At 47.6% G+C, this 17,639-nt stretch overlaps 1 protein-coding gene across 7 annotated transcripts in view; it reads left to right on the top strand.

The window, feature by feature from the left end:
- Positions 1-17,639, top strand: part of CUL9 (cullin 9) — a 30,191-nt gene that overhangs the window by 11,254 nt on the left and 1,298 nt on the right. For 3 of the 7 annotated variants that reach the window (XM_074237005.1, XM_074237007.1, XM_074237006.1), the window contains 28 exons: positions 148-400; positions 559-664; positions 876-1,103; positions 1,476-1,566; positions 1,729-1,900; positions 2,310-2,415; positions 2,720-2,815; positions 3,370-3,545; positions 3,817-3,950; positions 4,240-4,419; positions 4,770-4,879; positions 4,963-5,145; positions 5,266-5,426; positions 5,640-5,877; positions 6,644-6,809; positions 8,116-8,261; positions 8,528-8,657; positions 8,834-9,033; positions 9,467-9,717; positions 10,909-11,254; positions 14,392-14,532; positions 14,699-14,863; positions 15,169-15,332; positions 15,796-15,889; positions 16,332-16,406; positions 16,556-16,666; positions 16,853-16,970; positions 17,183-17,316. In XM_074237005.1, the coding sequence (XP_074093106.1) occupies positions 148-400; positions 559-664; positions 876-1,103; positions 1,476-1,566; positions 1,729-1,900; positions 2,310-2,415; positions 2,720-2,815; positions 3,370-3,545; positions 3,817-3,950; positions 4,240-4,419; positions 4,770-4,879; positions 4,963-5,145; positions 5,266-5,426; positions 5,640-5,877; positions 6,644-6,809; positions 8,116-8,261; positions 8,528-8,657; positions 8,834-9,033; positions 9,467-9,717; positions 10,909-11,254; positions 14,392-14,532; positions 14,699-14,863; positions 15,169-15,332; positions 15,796-15,889; positions 16,332-16,406; positions 16,556-16,666; positions 16,853-16,970; positions 17,183-17,316 (4,475 nt within the window). Of the gene's footprint in view, positions 1-147; positions 401-558; positions 665-875; positions 1,104-1,475; positions 1,567-1,728; positions 1,901-2,309; positions 2,416-2,719; positions 2,816-3,369; positions 3,546-3,816; positions 3,951-4,239; positions 4,420-4,769; positions 4,880-4,962; positions 5,146-5,265; positions 5,427-5,639; positions 5,878-6,643; positions 6,810-8,115; positions 8,262-8,527; positions 8,658-8,833; positions 9,034-9,466; positions 9,718-10,908; positions 11,255-14,377; positions 14,533-14,698; positions 14,864-15,168; positions 15,333-15,795; positions 15,890-16,331; positions 16,407-16,555; positions 16,667-16,852; positions 16,971-17,070; positions 17,317-17,639 lie in introns of those variants that run through there. The other 4 variants (XM_074237008.1, XM_074237009.1, XM_074237010.1 and 1 more) reach the window with 4 other exon arrangements.

The following is a 17,639-nucleotide window of genomic DNA, read 5'->3' on the forward strand; positions in this document are numbered from 1 at the left end:
TGTGCTACATGACTTTCTTTGGAAAAAAACTCACAGAAGGGATCAAAATAAAAGAGAATTTGCTACATATTCCTACGTTGATGGGGGTAGGCCTTTAGTTGTGCATTATTTTATTTACCCTTTTCCTTCTGTGTGTTTGAACTATAGTAGCAGAGCCACCTTGCCCTGAGCCCCAAGCTGGAGCAGATGAACCATTGCTGCGGAGCCTGGTGGGGAGTGCTGGCCCCTCTGGGGAGCTACTTTTGGAGCTGGAACGAAGCATCTGCCCTGAAGGATCCCGGGAAAGTGATGTGAACCAGGTACTGAAGAGGCTTCAACATCAGCCCCAGCCTTTCCTGCTGTTGCTACAGAGCTTGGAAACCCCAGGGCCTAACAAGTCACTGCATATGACAGTTTTGAGGTGAGAGAATGAGTGGGTGGAAAGGAAATAATGGGCTTATTAGGCGATGGGGAGGGGTAGAACCTGAAATCAGAGGATGTTGAGTTAGGGTAGAGACTATGCAGAAGAGGAAGTCAGTGGTCAGTATGAAGTAAAAAGACTATTTCAACCCCCACCAGAATACTGATCAGGTTGCTGGATTTCCCTGAGGCCATCCTCCTCCCTTGGCATGAGACTATGGAACCATGTCTGGCCTGCATGAATGCCCCCAGCAATGACCGGGAGGTATGACTCTTCAATGGGGAGGGAGTCTGGGGAGCAGCATCCAAAATACAAAATAGAAGACTCCATGTGTTGCTATTCCCTTTTGCCTGACTCCTGTTTTCTACTGTGTCTCTCTCCTTGTATCTATTTGACTAAACTTTGTGTATTTGATTTTGCCCATCTCTTGATCTTCGGCCCTTTTCTACTTTACCTTCCCTGGTCCCCTTCCCAGGTGGTTCAGGAATTAATTCGCTTCCTGCATCGCCTGGCCACATTACACAAGGACTGTGCAGTGGTTTTGTGCCGCCTGGGAGCTCGAGAGGCCCTCACCAAGGCCCTGGACAAGCACACAGCCCAGCTGCTCCTGGGACCTGAGCTCCGGGACCTAGTGAGCGAGTGTGAGAAGCATGCCCGACTCTACAGTAATCTTACAACGAGCATCCTGGCTGGATGTATCCAGGTCAGAAGCACGGGAAATGAAGGAGAGCCTAGGAAATAAAAACAATTGGGGTGGGAGGTGAGGGAAAGTACCAGGTAAAAGCATGGGTCCACACCAACAAGAAAGAGGGGTTAGTGGCTTTTATTTAAGAGGAAGGGAGAGAGCATCTGACCTGAGAGAGCATCTGACCTAACAGTATGATTTGGGACAATTAAGGGAGTGGGATATTCTCCTCCATGATACTCTAGTCTATAGGATTTGATGGGAGGAGAAAAAAAGCAAAATCTTAGTTCTTCAATTTTTTTTTTCTCATAAAACCATGTTTCTGTGCCCCACTCTGCCCCTTTATTCCCATGAAACAAATCCACTCATACCTCTGTTGTCTTTCTATAGATGGTACTTGGCCAGATTGAAGAACACAGAAGAACCCACCGACCAATTAACATCCCTTTCTTTGATGTCTTCCTCAGACATCTCTGCCAGGGTCAGTGTCTTTTACCTACTTCTGGCTAGGGTCAGTGTCTGCCTCTCCCATTCCCATCTTTCTCGGCCTAGTGGTATTTCCATTCCTTCTTTGTTGTTCTCTGTCACTTGTCCTTTCCTCAACCAGACTGTGATTTGTTCTTTCCTTCTTTTTTGGCCCCAGGGTCCAGTGTGGAGGTAAAGGAGGACAAGTGTTGGGAGAAGGTGGAGGTATCATCCAATCCTCATGGGGCCAGCAAGCTGACTGACCGAAACCCTAAGACCTACTGGGAATCCAATGGCAGCACCGGCTCTCACTATATCACCCTGCACATGCACCGAGGGGTCCTTGTCAGGTGGGTTGAAATGGGCAGTCTCATGAGGCATGCTTATGTATTACCTGTGTTCTAGATAACATACACTGTCACACATTGGGTTGCTATATCTGTCCCTCCCAGGACCCATATGTAAGGGAGCATGTCTGTACTTGGTATGAGGTTACCTGCATCTGCTTTTGGTTCAGCTGCTAATTCACTTGTTGACCTTAGGCAAACCACTCAGCTCCTATGGGCCCCATTTTCCTCATCTGTAAAAGGAAGGGCAGGAGAGGGGGACTTACCTGATTTATTAAGATCCTTTCCAGGTCTAAAATGTTTTGATTCCTTGACTCTCTGAGCCTAGAAGTACAGGAGAGAAGGAGATCTTTGAATCCTGACTAAGGAGCTACCCTCTGGGCATGGGCTCTAATGGATTCCTCCCCCCCAGACAGCTAACTCTGCTGGTGGCCAGTGAAGACTCAAGCTACATGCCGGCTCGTGTGGTGGTTCTGGGGGGAGACAATGCCAGTTCTGTCAGCACTGAGCTCAACACAGTGAGAACCCCCCTCATATACCTTATTCCCATTCCCAACAGCTAATATGACCTGAACCTTATGTAGAGACGATTCCTCCTCCCCCAGAGGGAACTCTAACCCTTTGTCCCACAGGAGGAATAAATTAGTGAGACTAAGAGTTAGGATTGTAGAATTGTCGGGGCATGAGGTCCCTTGGAGCTTGTGAAGGAAGAAAAGATTAGTGGTGCCAGGGGGCTCTAGTAAGTTGATTAGGGGCAAGAGGAAGAGAGTACGGCTCCCTTCTGCATCATCAGGAACATAGCAACTCTTACCCATGCCCCAGGTAAATGTGATGCCTTCTGCTAGCCGAGTGCTGCTTCTGGAGAACCTGACCCGCTTCTGGCCCATTCTTCAGATCCGAATCAAGCGATGCCAGCAGGTAGAGCATAATGCAGGGTCCATGGAGATCAAAAGACCTCCTTGAAGAGGTTAGGAAAACATTAAACAGAACAAGAACCTTGTGTCCAAGGAACAGGAGGAGATAATAGGAGTGGGAGAGTTATCCTAGCATTTGAAGTATTTGAAGGATGGATACCAGATTTTCAGTTTGAGTTCTCACTTGGATGGGGAGAGGTTCTAAAGGCAGTAGAATTCTAATAATGTGGGGTGGCTAGGTGGCATAGTGGATAAAGCATCGGCCTTGGAGTCAGGAGTACCTGGGTTCAAATCCAGTCTCAGACACTTAATAATTACCTAGCTGTGTGGCCTTGGGCAAGCCACTTAACCCCATTTGCCTTGCAAAAAAAAAAAACCTTAAAAAAAAAAGAATTCTAATAACGTGAGAGTTATTTTTTAGACAGTTAAGACACTCAATGTTGGTGGGATTTGGGGTCCCAACTTTCTACCAGCACTTTATTCCAAAGCTGGGCTGAAGGAAGGCTTGGGGAGGGAGCCAGGCTGTTGCAAGAAGTAAATGACAACCACATGTTTCAGGGTGGCATTGACACCCGTGTGCGAGGGGTGGAGGTTCTGGGCCCCAAACCTACATTTTGGCCACTGTTCCGAGAGCAGCTGTGTCGCCGCACACACCTTTTCTACACTGTTCGAGCCCAAGCCTGGAGTCAGGATATTGCTCAGGATCGGAAGCGCCTTCTGCAACTCTGCCCTAGGTGTGGAGAGGGACATGGGGGGAGGAGGGGAAGCTGGGACTGGTGTGGTGGCAGTGGGAGTAGGACAGGAGCAAAGAGGTCAGGGGCAGGGTGGGAGTCACTGCCTGGGAGAGTCCTGGGGGAGTCAAGGAGGGGGGATAGAACAGTTCTGGGGATGAGGCCTTCCTGATGTCCATGGAGGGCTCTTGACATGAGAACCTTCAGGGTATGGTATTGAGGGAGAGTCTTGGGGCCAGGGGCTCGTGCCTCTAGCTCCTGACCCTGTCACCAGACTGAACGGGGCTTTACGCCATGAGCAGAGTTTTGCAGATCGCTTCCTCCCTGATGATGAGGCTGCCCAGGCCTTGGGAAGGACCTGCTGGGAGGCTTTAGTCAGCCCTTTGGTGCAGAGCATCACTGCCCCTGGTAACTATCTCATTGTTTCTCCCTGAGACATTGTTCCCCCCCCCCCCCAACCTGGTAACTTCTATAGACTCTGCTCTGGGAGCTTTTCCTCATGAACTTTGCCTGGTAGTCATTCTGTCACATTCCCTGGTAACCATCCTGTAACTTCTCCAATGATAGCTTTCATTCAAGAACTGTCCTCAGTCTGTATCCTACCAACCAGCTCAAAATTTCTTCATTTTTTCCTGACCCTTTACCTGCTATTTGTTCCCATATTGGAGTGTCTCCCTGAACTATCTTCCCTTTTCAGATGGCAGTGGGGTAAGCCCCCTGGCCTGGCTGCTGGGTCAGTACTTGGAGCACAGAGAGAAGGCCCATTGCCCACAAGGCCGAGCAGATTCTTTTACCTCACGGGTCCGTCGCCTGAGCCACCTGCTGGTGCATGTGGAACCTCCCCCAGGACCCCCTCCTGAGCCTCCCACCAGACCCAGTGAGTCAGGGAATAAGTCCTGGTTGAGGTTCTACAGATAGAGCCTGTTTGAAAAGAAAAAAATCACTCCGGTACTTCCCCTATTTCAGTTCACTGCCTCCCTTCCCTCTGTTTCTCCCTAAGTCCCCATTTCCTTTGTTCTTCCAAGTTTGTTACATTTTCTGCTACTCTCATCCATCTTTGAACATTATTATAGGTTAGGGATGAAGGGATGGTGTCTTTTGTTCCTTACTATATCTACTACTCTTCATGAAAAGTTGGGGGGCTAGGGTGGGTGGCCTCAGGAAAGCATCCACAAACTGAAGACTCAAAGCCTACGATTTTTCCTCTTTTTAACTCTGTCTCCACAGATGGCAAGAATAGTAAGAGTCGGGAGCTGAACTCAGGGGCTGGCCTGGGACCTCCTGGTGGCAGCCTGAGGGGTATCACCCTGTGCTGGAGGGGTGTGGTTCAAGAGCAGGTGGGCAGGATGGGGGCTGGCAGGGTTGGAGGAGGGCCTAGATGACTGGCTACCCCTTCATGCTCCAGCATCTTGCCCCCCAGGTGAGCAGGTTTCTGACTGCAGCCTGGCAGGCCCCGGACCTTGTGCCCAGATACTGTGACATCTATGAACGGCTCCAGAGTGCTGGGGCAGAGCTCTTTGGACCACGTGCAGCCTTCACACTGGCCCTCCGCCAGGGTTTTTCTGGAGCTCTGCTCCAGCTCTCCTTTCTCACTGCTGCCCATGTGAGTCCCCTCTGGCCCCTCATCCTCAGATATGCATGTCTAGATTCCCAGGCCCCTCATCCCTCCCTTGTTACCTCTGCCTCCCTTTCACTCCTTCTCCCTTCTATTTCCTGTGCCCAGGTGAGTGAGCAGTTTGCCCGGCACATTGACCAGCAGATCCAGAGGAGCCGGGTAGGTGGACCCCAGGGGGAAGAGATGCTGGGTCAGCTACAGAGGAGCCTGGAGCCCATGATGGTCCTCTCTGGCCTAGAGCTTGCCACTACCTTTGAGCACTTTTACCAGTGAGTGTGGGGCCTCAGAGGGAAAGGCAGAGGGCCAACAGGGATGGGAGACAGGGGAGCCAGTCATGGCTGAGTGGGGACTCTAGACAGGGTCCTCCAGCCTGGAGGGAGGGAAGAGCCCCATGAAGTATCAGGGAAGGGGGAGCCCAAGGCCACAAGAAAAGGCTGGCACCGAGTCCATCCTTGGTAAGGCCTGGGCTGTGTGCACTACAGGTACTATCTGGCAGACCGCCTCCTGAGCCTGGGCCCGAGCTGGCTGGAGCAGGCTGTGCTGGAGCAGATTGGGCTCTGCTTCCCCAACCGACTGCCCCAACAGATGCTGAGCAGCCTGAGCACATCAGAGGAGCTGCAGCACCAGTTCCACCTCTTCCAGCTTGAGCAAATCGACCAGCAACTCCTAGAACAGGAAGAAGATGAGGAGCAAGGGTTGGAGGCCCATTCCCAGGAGGAGGTGAGGCAAGATGCCGGGGCTTCAGGAAGTGAGGGACAGGGGCCAGAAACCCAGTCCTAGCAGGAGGTAAGGTGAGAGAAAGAGGCTGGAAGCCCATCCCCAGGGGAAGGTGAGGGCCAGGGGTCAGAGGCTCAGCTCCAGGGGGAGGGGAGGTGAAAGAGAGAAAACCATCTCCAGGGAGAGGTGAGGGACAGGGCCCAGAATCTCATCCCCAGGGGGATTTTAGGTGAGAGAGTAGCTCAGACCCAGGGGAAGATGAAGGACAGGAGTCAGAGACTCAGCCCCAGGGGGAGGGGAGATGAAAGAAAGAGGCCCAGCCCCAGGGATAGGTGAGGGACAGGGCCCAAAGGCCCAACTCCAGGGGGAGGCAAGCAATAAAGCCCAGAGACCCATCCCCAGGAGAAGTTGAGGAATAGGGACCAGAGTCCTATTCCTGGGAGGAGTTGAAGTGAGAGAGAAGCTAGAGACCCATACCCAGGGGGAGGTGAGGGATAGTTGTCAGAGATCTAGTCCCAGAAGGAAATGAGGTGATGGCAAGCCAGAGACCTATCCCCAGGGCGACATGAGGGACAAGATTTAGGGATAGGAAAACAGGAAAGATAAAGAACTAGGGAAGCCCTTGCCTGGGTAGAAGAAGGATCTGTGGTATTCATGTTTGTAGGGCATCTGGCCCAGTGCTTTGCACATGGTAAGATTTTTATTAAGTATTTGTTAGATTGTACTGATTTGAATGAAGAAGATCCCTGAGAGCCATTTGCTCCCACAGCCAGGGGAGGAGCTGCCTGAGGAGTCAACCCCTGAGGTGTCTGTGCTGGTCCTGTCTCCCCGATGCTGGCCTGTGTCCCCCCTCTGCTATCTCCATGAGCCCAACAAGTACCTTCCCCTGGTTCTCAGTACTAACCTCAGCCGGTTTTCCAACTTCTATAGTCAGAGTAAGAGGATGGGGTGGACAATGGGGAGGTGGGGGGTAGAAGGGCTTTTCAAGAAGGAATAGACTGGGGGCGGCTAGGTGGTGCAGTGGATGGAGCACCAGCCCTGGAGTGAGGAGGACCTGAGTTCAAATTCGACCTCAGACACTTAATAATTACCTAGCTGTGTGGCCTTGGGCAAGCCACTTAACCCCATTGCCTTGCAAAAAACCTTAAAAAAAAAAAAAAGGACTAGAAAGCATCTGGCAGAGCAGCCTGAAGAAGGCCTATTAGGAGAGGGTTTATGTAGGAAGATATAATGAACATCACGGTACATGGAAATGGGATAGCACTCTAAACTATAGGTGCTGAGTTACCACTGGAGTCTTTAATCCTCAGCATCCTGTTTTTGATAAGGTCAAGAGTTCTGTGGAGGGGAGGAAAAATGGAATGGACAGCCATGGTCACCAGGGGCCATAAGTGATTCTGGAAAAGTATGGTACATGGGTGCCTATGGCATCTAAAGTCCTTTTGTTCTTTCATCAAATAAAGAATTGGAAAGGACATTACAGATGATGCAGTTCTACTTTCTCACTTTTTAGGTGAGGCATCTGGGCTTTAGAGGGATGATCACTTGCCCAAGATCACATATTTAGTGGCAGCATCTTTACTATATAGTACTATTTTCCTGCCTTAAAAGTCTAGCACTGTCATATTTCCTTAGCTTCTTCACTGAGCTAAGCCCTGCTCTGAACTTTGGGAAAGGGGAAGTCAAGAGATGGGTGATCCCTTTTGAGGGGAATTTTCCTCCTGGCTCAAGGGTAGAATGGAAACAGCTATCTAGGGCAAAATGCACAATGTGTGGTACAGCAGAGGAATATTTAAAAATTACTTTTGTAATATCCTTTTTAATGCCAGAAAATTCCACATTCTATGGAGTAGACTATTTTGTAATAACAAGTACAATGAAAACTCAGACTATCAAAGGACCATAATGTGTAGACAGTGTAATTTTTAAATCTCATCTGAGATCCCAAACATTTAGCCTTGCTCCTGCCCCTAGATAATTCCCATGCCCACAGGGGAAACAGCCAGTGTAATGAAGACACATTTTTGCCTTCACTAACCTCCAAATCTCATGATCTTTGTTTCCTTAGCTTTGAAAGATTGCTTTGAGAATTAGATTTCATGCCTTACTAGTTTCATGTTTCCAATAGCACCAAGCACAGCATTGAACACACAGGAAAGTCAGTAAAAATGCATTAGAAGAGAGGCAGAGAAAAGATACTGAGACATAGACTTCTGTGGACAGTTCTTACCTCATTTCCAGGTCAGAATCGACCAGTCCTAGAACTGGGGCCTCGTCGTCGGCTACAGTGGTCATGGTTGGGCCGGGCTGAATTGCTCTTTGGAACACAGACACTGCATGTCTCCACTCTGCAGATGTGGCTTCTTTTGCACTTCAACGAGATGGAGGTATATTCTTTCTGTTCCACACTGCTTTTGATCTTCCTATCTTTTCTCTGTCCTGTATGCCTTCCTCCATCTTTTTTTTTTTCCAGTCTTTAGGACCTAACTCTGCCTCTATCCCTAAGTAACCTCTCTTAGTAGGTACCCACTAAATACAGGTTTCCTTCTACCACCTCCAGCCCTTTGATCTTCTTCCTAAGGCCAGCCATTTGCCAGAATTGCTAGGGGAAGGAGTGCTTTATAACTCTTAATTCTGTTATTCCTTTCATTAGGAGGTACCTCTGGATACTCTGCTTCAGAGCTCAGACCTCTCTTCTGAGCTGCTGAATCAAGCCCTTCAACCTCTCACCTCAGGGCTGGGCCCTCTAAGCCTTCATGAGGGTCAGGGTTTTCCTCCTGGAGGTAGGTAATGGATGCTGTGCAAGCCCTCTGCCCTGGGGAAGGGCAGAACAGGGAAGGGGAGGTGAAGGGAGAAGGGAGGGATTTAGGCTTTTACACCACTTCTTCCCCTCAGAGGAGCTGTGTCCTGTCCCCTGGTCATGTTTCTGAGGGCATTGGGGGTGGGGGTGGTGTCTCAGGTGTGCTGCGACTTCGGGAGGTGGAGAAGGAGCCTGGGGGGGAGGCCCTGTGGCTGCTCCCCCCCCAGACATACCTGAGTGTGGAGGAGGATGAGTGCCGGACCCTGGAGAGGAAGAGGAACCTCCTGAGCTGCCTCCTTGTCCGAATCCTCAAAGCCCATGGGGAGAAGGGCCTGCATATTGATCAGCTTGTCTGTCTGGTATGGGGGAAGGGGTCCTTGGAAGGTGGTGAAGTGGGAGCTCCCTGGGGAATGGTTACAGAGAAGCTCCATCATGAAGAGGCCACCAGGAGGAAGGGGCATGGGTGGATCTGGGGGTACTGGATACCATAGAGGGTCATTCTCGCAGTTAGGTAGCAAAGGGGACAACGTGTTGGAAGAGCTGAGTTCAGTTCCTGCCTCAGACACCTCACTTTGCAATCCTGGGAAGGCCTTTATCCTTTCTAAGCCTGCTTTGTCATCTGTAAATTAGGGATAGTAGCACCTACCTCACAGAACTGTGAGGATCAGATGAGGATAACATGGAAAGCACTTTATATATCTTAAAGTGCTGAATAAGTGTTAGTTATTGTTACTCTCTGGAAACCAGAGAGGAGATCAGGGTTGGGTGACAATGACTTTTGTGTGCCCCTAGGTGCTGGAAGCCTGGCAGAAGGGCCCAGCTAGCCCCAGGGGTTTGGGCAGTAACATGGGTGGGGAGGCTGGTTGCAGCAGCGCCGATGTCCTCTCCTGCATCCTCCATCTCCTGGGCCAAGGCTATGTTCGAAGGCAGGAAGACCGGCCCCAAGTCTTGGCATATGCAGCCCCGGAGCCTGCAGATCCCCAGTGGGGTCAGGCCAATGTCCCTTTCTGTGGCACTCGGAGTTCTGTGACCTCCCAGCTCAGGTAGGGCTGGAGGACCCACTTTGGTCCCTTACTTTCTGATGTACTCGAAGCAAGCTAGGGTAGCTTGACTACTGGGGCCCCAAGTTCTGCTCTTACCGCCCCAAATCCCCTCCTTCTCATGCCCTCATCAGGCCAAGTGTTCAGTGGAACAGGCATTTTGCAACCACATTGTACTCTAAGATACTGAAGTTGCAAAGATAGCCATCTGTACTCAAAGAGTTTATTATATTTTCCTTACTAAGCATATTTCACAATAAGCAAATCTGTATTAAAAATGTAACTCCACTTTTCTATATATGTCTAGCAAGAAACAGCAGGAAGAGCTGGAAAGAGAAATCCCATTCAAAGTAACCTCAGACAATATAAAATATTTGGGAGTTTATTTGCCAAGACAGACTCAGAATCTTTTTTGAAAACAATTGTAAAACACTTTGCACACAAATTAAATTAGACTTAAATAACTGGGCAAATATCAACTGCTCATGGATAGGTAGAGCTAATATAATAAAAATGACAATTCTACCAAAACTAAACTATCTGTTTAGTGCCCTACCAATCAAAATTCCAAAAAATTACTTTAACGAGTTAGAAAAAATTGTAAGTAAATTCATATGGAGAAATAAAAAGTCAAGAATTGCCAGGAGCTTAATGAAAAAAAGTGCAAAAGAAGGTGGCTTAGCCCTACCCAATCTAAAATTATATTATAAAGCATCAGTCATGAAAACTGTTTGGTATTGGCTAAGAAATAGAGTGGTGGACCAGTGGAATAGACTAGGTGTAAAAGCAGGAGATGATTATAGTAATCTGCTGTTTGATAAACCCAGAGTCTGGCCATTGGGATAAAAACTCCCTTTTTGATAAAAATTGCTGGGAAAATTGGAAGTTAGTATGGAAGAAACTTAGATTAGACCAAAAATGTAACTCCATTTAATAGAAGCTCCTATAATGCATCTAAAAACATGAAAACCTGTGTTTGTACAAAAGGCAAATTGACAGATAAATTCACGTCTTAGAATCGCTACAGCTCTCTCTTAATATTTTAAAAATATAAGATTAATTTTTACCAAAATTTTACTTGTAAATGGTCATAGATAATCTGTCTCTAGCCTGATCTTGATTGGGATGGGTTAGACTTATCTAAGTTGTATGTATGAGATGGTTACTAATATTCCATATTCCATCCCCAACTAGACCCAAAGAAGTGGCTGCCTTGGCATCCTTGCAGCTACCTGCAGGCAGAACCATGAGCCCCCATGAGGTAGAAGGCCTAATGGAGCAGACAGTGAGCCAGGTACAGGAGACCCTGAACTTGGAGCCAGATGTTGCCCTGCACTTACTGGCCCACACTCGATGGGGGGCTGACCAGCTACTGCAGAGCTACAGTGAAGATCCAGAGCCCTTGCTGTTGGCCTCAGGCCTTCGGGTACCTCTGGTCCAGCCTCCACCACCACTCCCCACCCAGTGCCCTGTCTGTGTCAGCCCCCTGAAACCTGAAGACCAGCCACCTACCCTCTGCTGCATGCACTACTGCTGCAAGGTGAGGATCCCCTACCTCTAGCCACACATCCTTCCCCCACCTAACCAAAGTTCTGTTTTCTCTTCCTTTCTTGACTTCTCTCTTTTTGATCCCCTGCCCTTAATTTCTTTTACCTAAGCTAGACTTTCATCTTGCCCCTGCCTAAAGTAGTCAGTATTCTCTGTTTTCCATCATCAGTTTTTCTTCTCTTTCCCCTAGTCTTCCTTACAACATGGTTCTCATTTCCTTTGGGATCTCTTTCTTCTCTTCGGAATGTTTTTTCTTTTCCTTCTCTTTACTACATTGATTCAATCGTTCATTCATTCATTCATTTATTTATTTTTAGTTTTTGCAAAGCAATGGGGTTAAGTGACTTACCCAAGGCCACACAGCTAGGTAATTATTATGTGTCTGAGGCTGGATGTGAACTCAGGTACTCCTGACTCCAGGGCCGGTGCTCTATCCACTGCGTCACCTAGCCACCCTCAATCATTCATTTAACAAATAATTATTGATCATCTACTATGTAAGGCCAATGGCCTAATAGAAAGCATGTTAGGACTGAGTCAGAAGATCTGAGTTGTGGTCCTAATTCTAGTCCTGACTAGCTGAGTGACCTTAGACAGATTCATTTATTTTTGTCTCTGTCTCATCACTTATAACAGGGCTGTCCAACCTTACTTTTAAAAGTTTTTTATTGAAACAATAGACAATACATTTTGATTTGCCATTTTAGTGAGAACTCTGCGGTAGCTTGGCTTTGTTTACTAAAGCATTTAGGCCGCATTTTGGACAGCTCTGATCTATAAAGTGACAATTATAACTTCATTATCTACATTATAGGGTTGTGAGAAAAATACTTTAGGGGCAGCTAGGTGGTTCAATAGAAAAAGCATCGGACCTGAAGTCAAAAAGACCTGAGTTCAAATTTGACCTCAGACACGTACCAGCTGTGTGACCCTGCACAAGTCGTTTAACTTCTCTTTATCTTATTTCATTGGAGAAAGAAATGGTAAACTACTTCAGTATCTTTGCAAAAAGAAACCCCATGGATAGTGTGGTTCTTGGGGTCACAAAGGGTCAGACAAGACTGAAAATATCAAAAAAAATTACAGGGGTGTGAGAAAAAAGTTGATGAGCACTATATTCATGAGATGTTGGTATGTGCATGGTACTCCTCACTAGGCACCAATGAGAGATGTTCAATCAGATTACAAACCTTTTCCAAGCCACTGAATTATGCTGAGGTCGGTGGGGGGGGGGGCATTAAGCCCAAAGTGAAACAATCCATACCATGAGGAATTTAGAATTGTGACAGGGAGATGAGACAAAACACATGAAAAATTCAATAACAATATAAAGCACTGTGTGCTAAATGCTTAAATAAATGGTAGAAATGCTCCCAGAGTTTAGAAGAAGCCACTGGGGGCAGCTAGGTGGCACAGTGGATAGAGCACCGGCCCTGGAGTCAGGAGTACCTGGGTTCAAATCTGACCTCAGATACTTAATAATTACCTAGCTGTGTGGCCTTGGGCAAGCCACTTAACCCCATTTGCCTTGAAAAAAAAAAAAGAAGCCACTTCTTGAGGCTAGCAGTGGCTGGTAGGGAAGATAGGTTAGCACAGAAGTGTCCGACTCAAGGCCAGATACCCAGATGTGTTGATAAAACTCCTGAATGGGGCCTTAGACCACATTGAAATGTAATTGGGAAATGTTTAATAAAAATACAAAAAACAGAGACACCGTTAATTTGTCCCTTTTTATTTGATTTTGACATCTCTGTGACAGAAGATATTCCAGGTAAGAAAGGCAGGACAAGCCAATGTTAGGGGTTGAGATGACTTTTCTATTATAGTTGAGTAGACTTGCTGTGGCAGAGGATACTTGTAGGGGAGTAGTGGGAGCTCAAGTTGATGCCTAACTGATTAACCAAGGAACTTGAACTTTATCCTCTACATAAGAGTGAATCATTTTACATTTTTGAGTTGGAGAATGAGATGGTTAAAATTCAGAATGATTAACCTGGCAGTCTTGTATAGGATAGATTGGAAAAAAAATGGGAGAGAAGAGAGATTAGGAGAATCATGAATACAGGTGGGAGATACTGAAGGTTGGAGCTGTAATGGCAGCAGTAGAGCTACAGAAAGAAAAATGTGTGGGAAGAATTTATTGATAGACTGAAAATTAAAATGGAAAAAGGAAGTCAAGGATTGCTGAAGTTTTTGGAGCCTGAAGTTTTTGGAAAATGTTATATCATTGGCAGAAATAGAGGAACCCTATTTTGAGGAAGGAAGATGATTTTTTTTAAGGGTCATTTAAGGGTCATTGTTGCCTTCAGCATTATGTCATACTCAATGCTGAATATAATCCCTCCTTCTCCTGTCCCAATCTAGGCTTTCCTCATAAGATTTTTTTGAAAAGCACATCAGCAAAACTAGCTAACATGATGACCACATCTGACAATAGAGACAACATAAACCATCCACAGTGTCTTGAGTGAAAGGATGCTATTTTGCTAATTGGTTTTAGATGTTAAATTTGTAGTGACTTCAAAACAGTCAAGTGGAAATGTCCAACAGAGGACGGGAAATAGAAAAAAATGGTCCAGGTGAAGTGAAAGATTGAAAGGCAACCACAGTAGCTAAATCTTGTCCTCTCTGCCTTTTACCTTGTCTGAATTCTGCTTAGAGCTAATGTCTCTGATTCTCCTCACTCTATTATAGTCATCTCTATTATGCATACATGCTCCTTGTCCAGCTCCCAGAGGTGTAGATATGGGTCATGCCCCAGGAGGTTAAGTACAATGACTGCCCTTAGTTAGCACTGAGGAGTGACAAAGTGGTTTTCTCACAGCAATCCAGTCATACAGGTTCTCTAAGGGTCCCAATTTCATAGAAAGAAAGAAAGACTCAGAAAGAGTGAATGACTTGTCCATAGGTAGTGTTAAAGCTAGCATTACAGTCTGGGTCTTCTAGCTCCAAATCTAGTATTTGCTTTCCACCGCACCGAGACCCAGATCACTCCAGCTGAATCTTAAGGGGAAATATCTGGCTGTGTGGGGCAGGTCACAGGGCCCCAGGTACAACCTCAGTGTTTACCTTCTGCTGTCTGTTCTCAAGCTGTCTTTGGTTCTGATCATCTCAGTCCTGTGTCCCTAGTCCTGCTGGAATGAGTACCTAACCACACGGATTGAGCAGAACCTAGTGTTGAATTGCACCTGTCCTATTGCTGACTGCCCTGCCCAGCCCACCAGTGCCTTCATTCGTGCCATTGTCTCCTCCCCTGAAGTCATTGCCAAGGTACTTGACTATTCCTTTCCCAACTCCCCCTGCCTCTGCAACTCCAGTGCCTTGGAAACTGCAGGGACTGACTCTAGGCCTGGGGCAGGAGGGATATGATTCTGAGATTTAGAGAAGATCTCGTGGAATTCCCTCCTGATTCTCGTGGTCTCTCTTTCTGTTATAGTATGAAAAGGCCCTTCTGCGGGGCTATGTGGAAAGCTGTTCCAACATGACCTGGTGCACCAACCCCCAGGGCTGTGACCGTATCCTGTGCCGCCAGGGCTTGGGCTGTGGGGCTGCCTGCTCTAAGTGTGGCTGGGCCTCCTGCTTCAATTGTAATTTTCCTGAGGTGGGCACCCCATCCCTCTACATATACTCACATGGTTTCCTCACATATGATGTACATAGTCACGTGTGTTCATGAGCATGTGTGCATGCAAACCCAGTATTGTTTTTTCTCTCTCCATTCCCCCTTACCCCCATTCTTTTGCTGCATTGAGATATGCCTATTCCTCTTTCCTCTCCAGAATTTGGCCCATTCTTTCCTTTGATATCCCTCCTCTTCCCTTCTTCTCCTTCCTCCCCTTCCTCCTCCTCTGGCTTAATGGATTTAGGGCCTCTGCCCCCCTTTTTCTACCCCTCTTCTGAACTCAGGCTCACTATCCTGCCAGCTGTAGCCACATGTCCCAATGGGTAGATGATGGTGGCTATTATGAAGGCATGAGTGTGGAAGCCCAAAGCAAGCACCTGGCCAAGCTCATCTCCAAACGCTGTCCTAGCTGCCAAGCACCCATTGAGAAGAATGAGGGATGTCTACAGTAAGAAGGGGAGAAGGAGGTGGCTGTGGTAAAGAGATGGGGGAGGGGTCCCCATGGAATGATCAGCCCTTAGTTTTAAAGCCTTTAAACTCTGCCTGACTAGAACAAATAAGAGGATTCAAGAGAAAGAACATATTTCAGTTGGGGAGAAGTGCTGAGAACTAAAAAGGAAGGAGCTGTTCATTGGAGTGGGTTTGTGATCAGGTTGTAGAATTTCTGAGGCATGGGAGAAGAGTGGAAGAATGGTGATGCAAGGGTTGGATAAGTTAAAGGCCTGGGTCCTGCTCATGTCAGCTCTTGGATTTTATGATAAATTTAGCGGAATCAAAATTTCCCCAATCATTTTAGAAAGGATTTGGGGGTACTGTAGCAAGGGCAGCTATTCCAAGTGCTCTGGGTCTTTGGCATTGCTGGTAGCAACATTATCCCAAGACAGACCTCTGATCTCTGGTCTCCTCAACAGCATGACATGTGCCAAATGTAACCATGGCTTTTGCTGGCGTTGTCTCAAGCCTTGGAAGCCAACACACAAGGACTATTACAACTGCTCAGCCATGGTGAGAGGAGTAGAGAAATGGAGATCTGAGGGTGTTGGGGATAGGAAGTTGAAGCTCCTAGAAGGAACAGGACATGGCAGCCTCACAGGTTCCAGCTTGGGCTTTGTGCTCTAGAGCACTGGTTACCTCTCATTCCCTTCAGAGAGGCTGGTGGAAGTAGGATGGGGAAAAAGGGAAGAAAGTCTTAGGACATGGAAACCCTCTGCTTGATCAGTCTATTCAGAGATAAAGCCTATCCATGGGATGCATAAGCTGGGATGGCTCTGTCCTTCCTCCTTAAGGAGAGGGGCCCAACTCCTAGAACACCATTCATCACACTTCAGATTGAGGTGGGGAAGATTACATAAAGAACCAAAGATGGGGAGTCCTTGTTCAATGAGCTCTTTCCTTACCCCCCCCCCCCGAAAAAAAGGGAAAATCCATTTCCTGTTTCCTCATCCAGGTAAGCAAAGCTGCCCGACAAGAAAAGCGGTTTCAGGACTACAATGAAAGATGTACTTTCCATCACCAGGCCCAGGTGAAAGAAGGTCGGGGAGGTAGACAGGAAGTCTGTGGTCTCAGATACAACTGATGGCCCAGAAGCAGCAGAGTCCCTGAATTGCCTAAGTTTTGGGGAATGAAATTTAACCTGCATATGCTGATGTTAATGAATGTCTCTTTGGGCAGGAGTTTACACTGAATCTACGGAGCTGTGTGTCTGCTATCTCAGAGATGCCCCCACCACAGCCCCTCACCTTCCTCATCGATGCCTGCCGGGGCTTAGAACAGGCCAGAAAGGTTGGATGGGGGTTTGGGAGAGGCAGGCTGATGGGTCTGGCTTCCTTCTCATTATCTAAATTGAAGTGAAGGAGGGAGTAGAGGAGACAAGCCTAACCTCCCTGGACAGGGGGTATAGGAAAAAAGTAGAGTTGAGGAGGGAGGTGTTCTCAGCTGCAATTGGAAGGCTCTCTAATCATCCCCTAGGTCCTCGCCTATGCTTGTGTATACAGCTACTACAACCAGGACACAGAGCGAATGGATGTGGTGGAACAGCAAACAGAAAATTTGGAGCTTCACACCAATGCTCTGCAGATCCTTTTGGGTGAGGCCCCCAGTCGTAGAGTAGGATACCTCAAACCTGCCCCCTCCCACAGCTTCAAGGCTGGGCCAGGAACAACGTTCCCCCTTCCTCTCTGTCACAGATTCCCATAGAGAGGACACCCTTCTTCCTTCCCCCCTCACTTCCTTCTCTGTTCAGTGTTCTCACTGCCCACAAGGAATAAAGACAGACCCTGTGCTAAACCATCCCTGCAGAGGAGACCCTACTGCAGTGCCAGGACCTGGCTGCCTCCCTGAAACTCTTCAAGGCAGAGTACCTAAGCACAGGCCTGGAACTTCTTCGACGTATTCAGGAGAGATTATTGGCCATCCTTCAGCATTCCACACAGGTGACTATCCCCTGCCTGGGCTTCCTCTGTACACATATGGACAGCCCATCCCTCCAACATACACACTACTCCTCTCCTTCCTGGTACTTTCAGCAAAATATTTGAGCCTCTTCTCTACCCAAAAATCATTGTAAGGGGGCAGCTAGGTGGCACACTGAATAGAGCATCGGCTCTGGAGTCAGGAGAATCTGAGTTCAAATGTGACCTCAGACACTTAATAATTACCTAGCTGTGTGACCTTGGTTGGGCAAGTCACTTAACCCCATTGCCTTATTAAAAAAAAACTAATAAAAAAGAAAAATCATTGTAAAACATCAGCACTT

This window comes from Macrotis lagotis, chromosome 5, assembly GCF_037893015.1.
Source record: "Macrotis lagotis isolate mMagLag1 chromosome 5, bilby.v1.9.chrom.fasta, whole genome shotgun sequence".
NCBI lineage: Eukaryota > Metazoa > Chordata > Mammalia > Peramelemorphia > Peramelidae > Macrotis > Macrotis lagotis.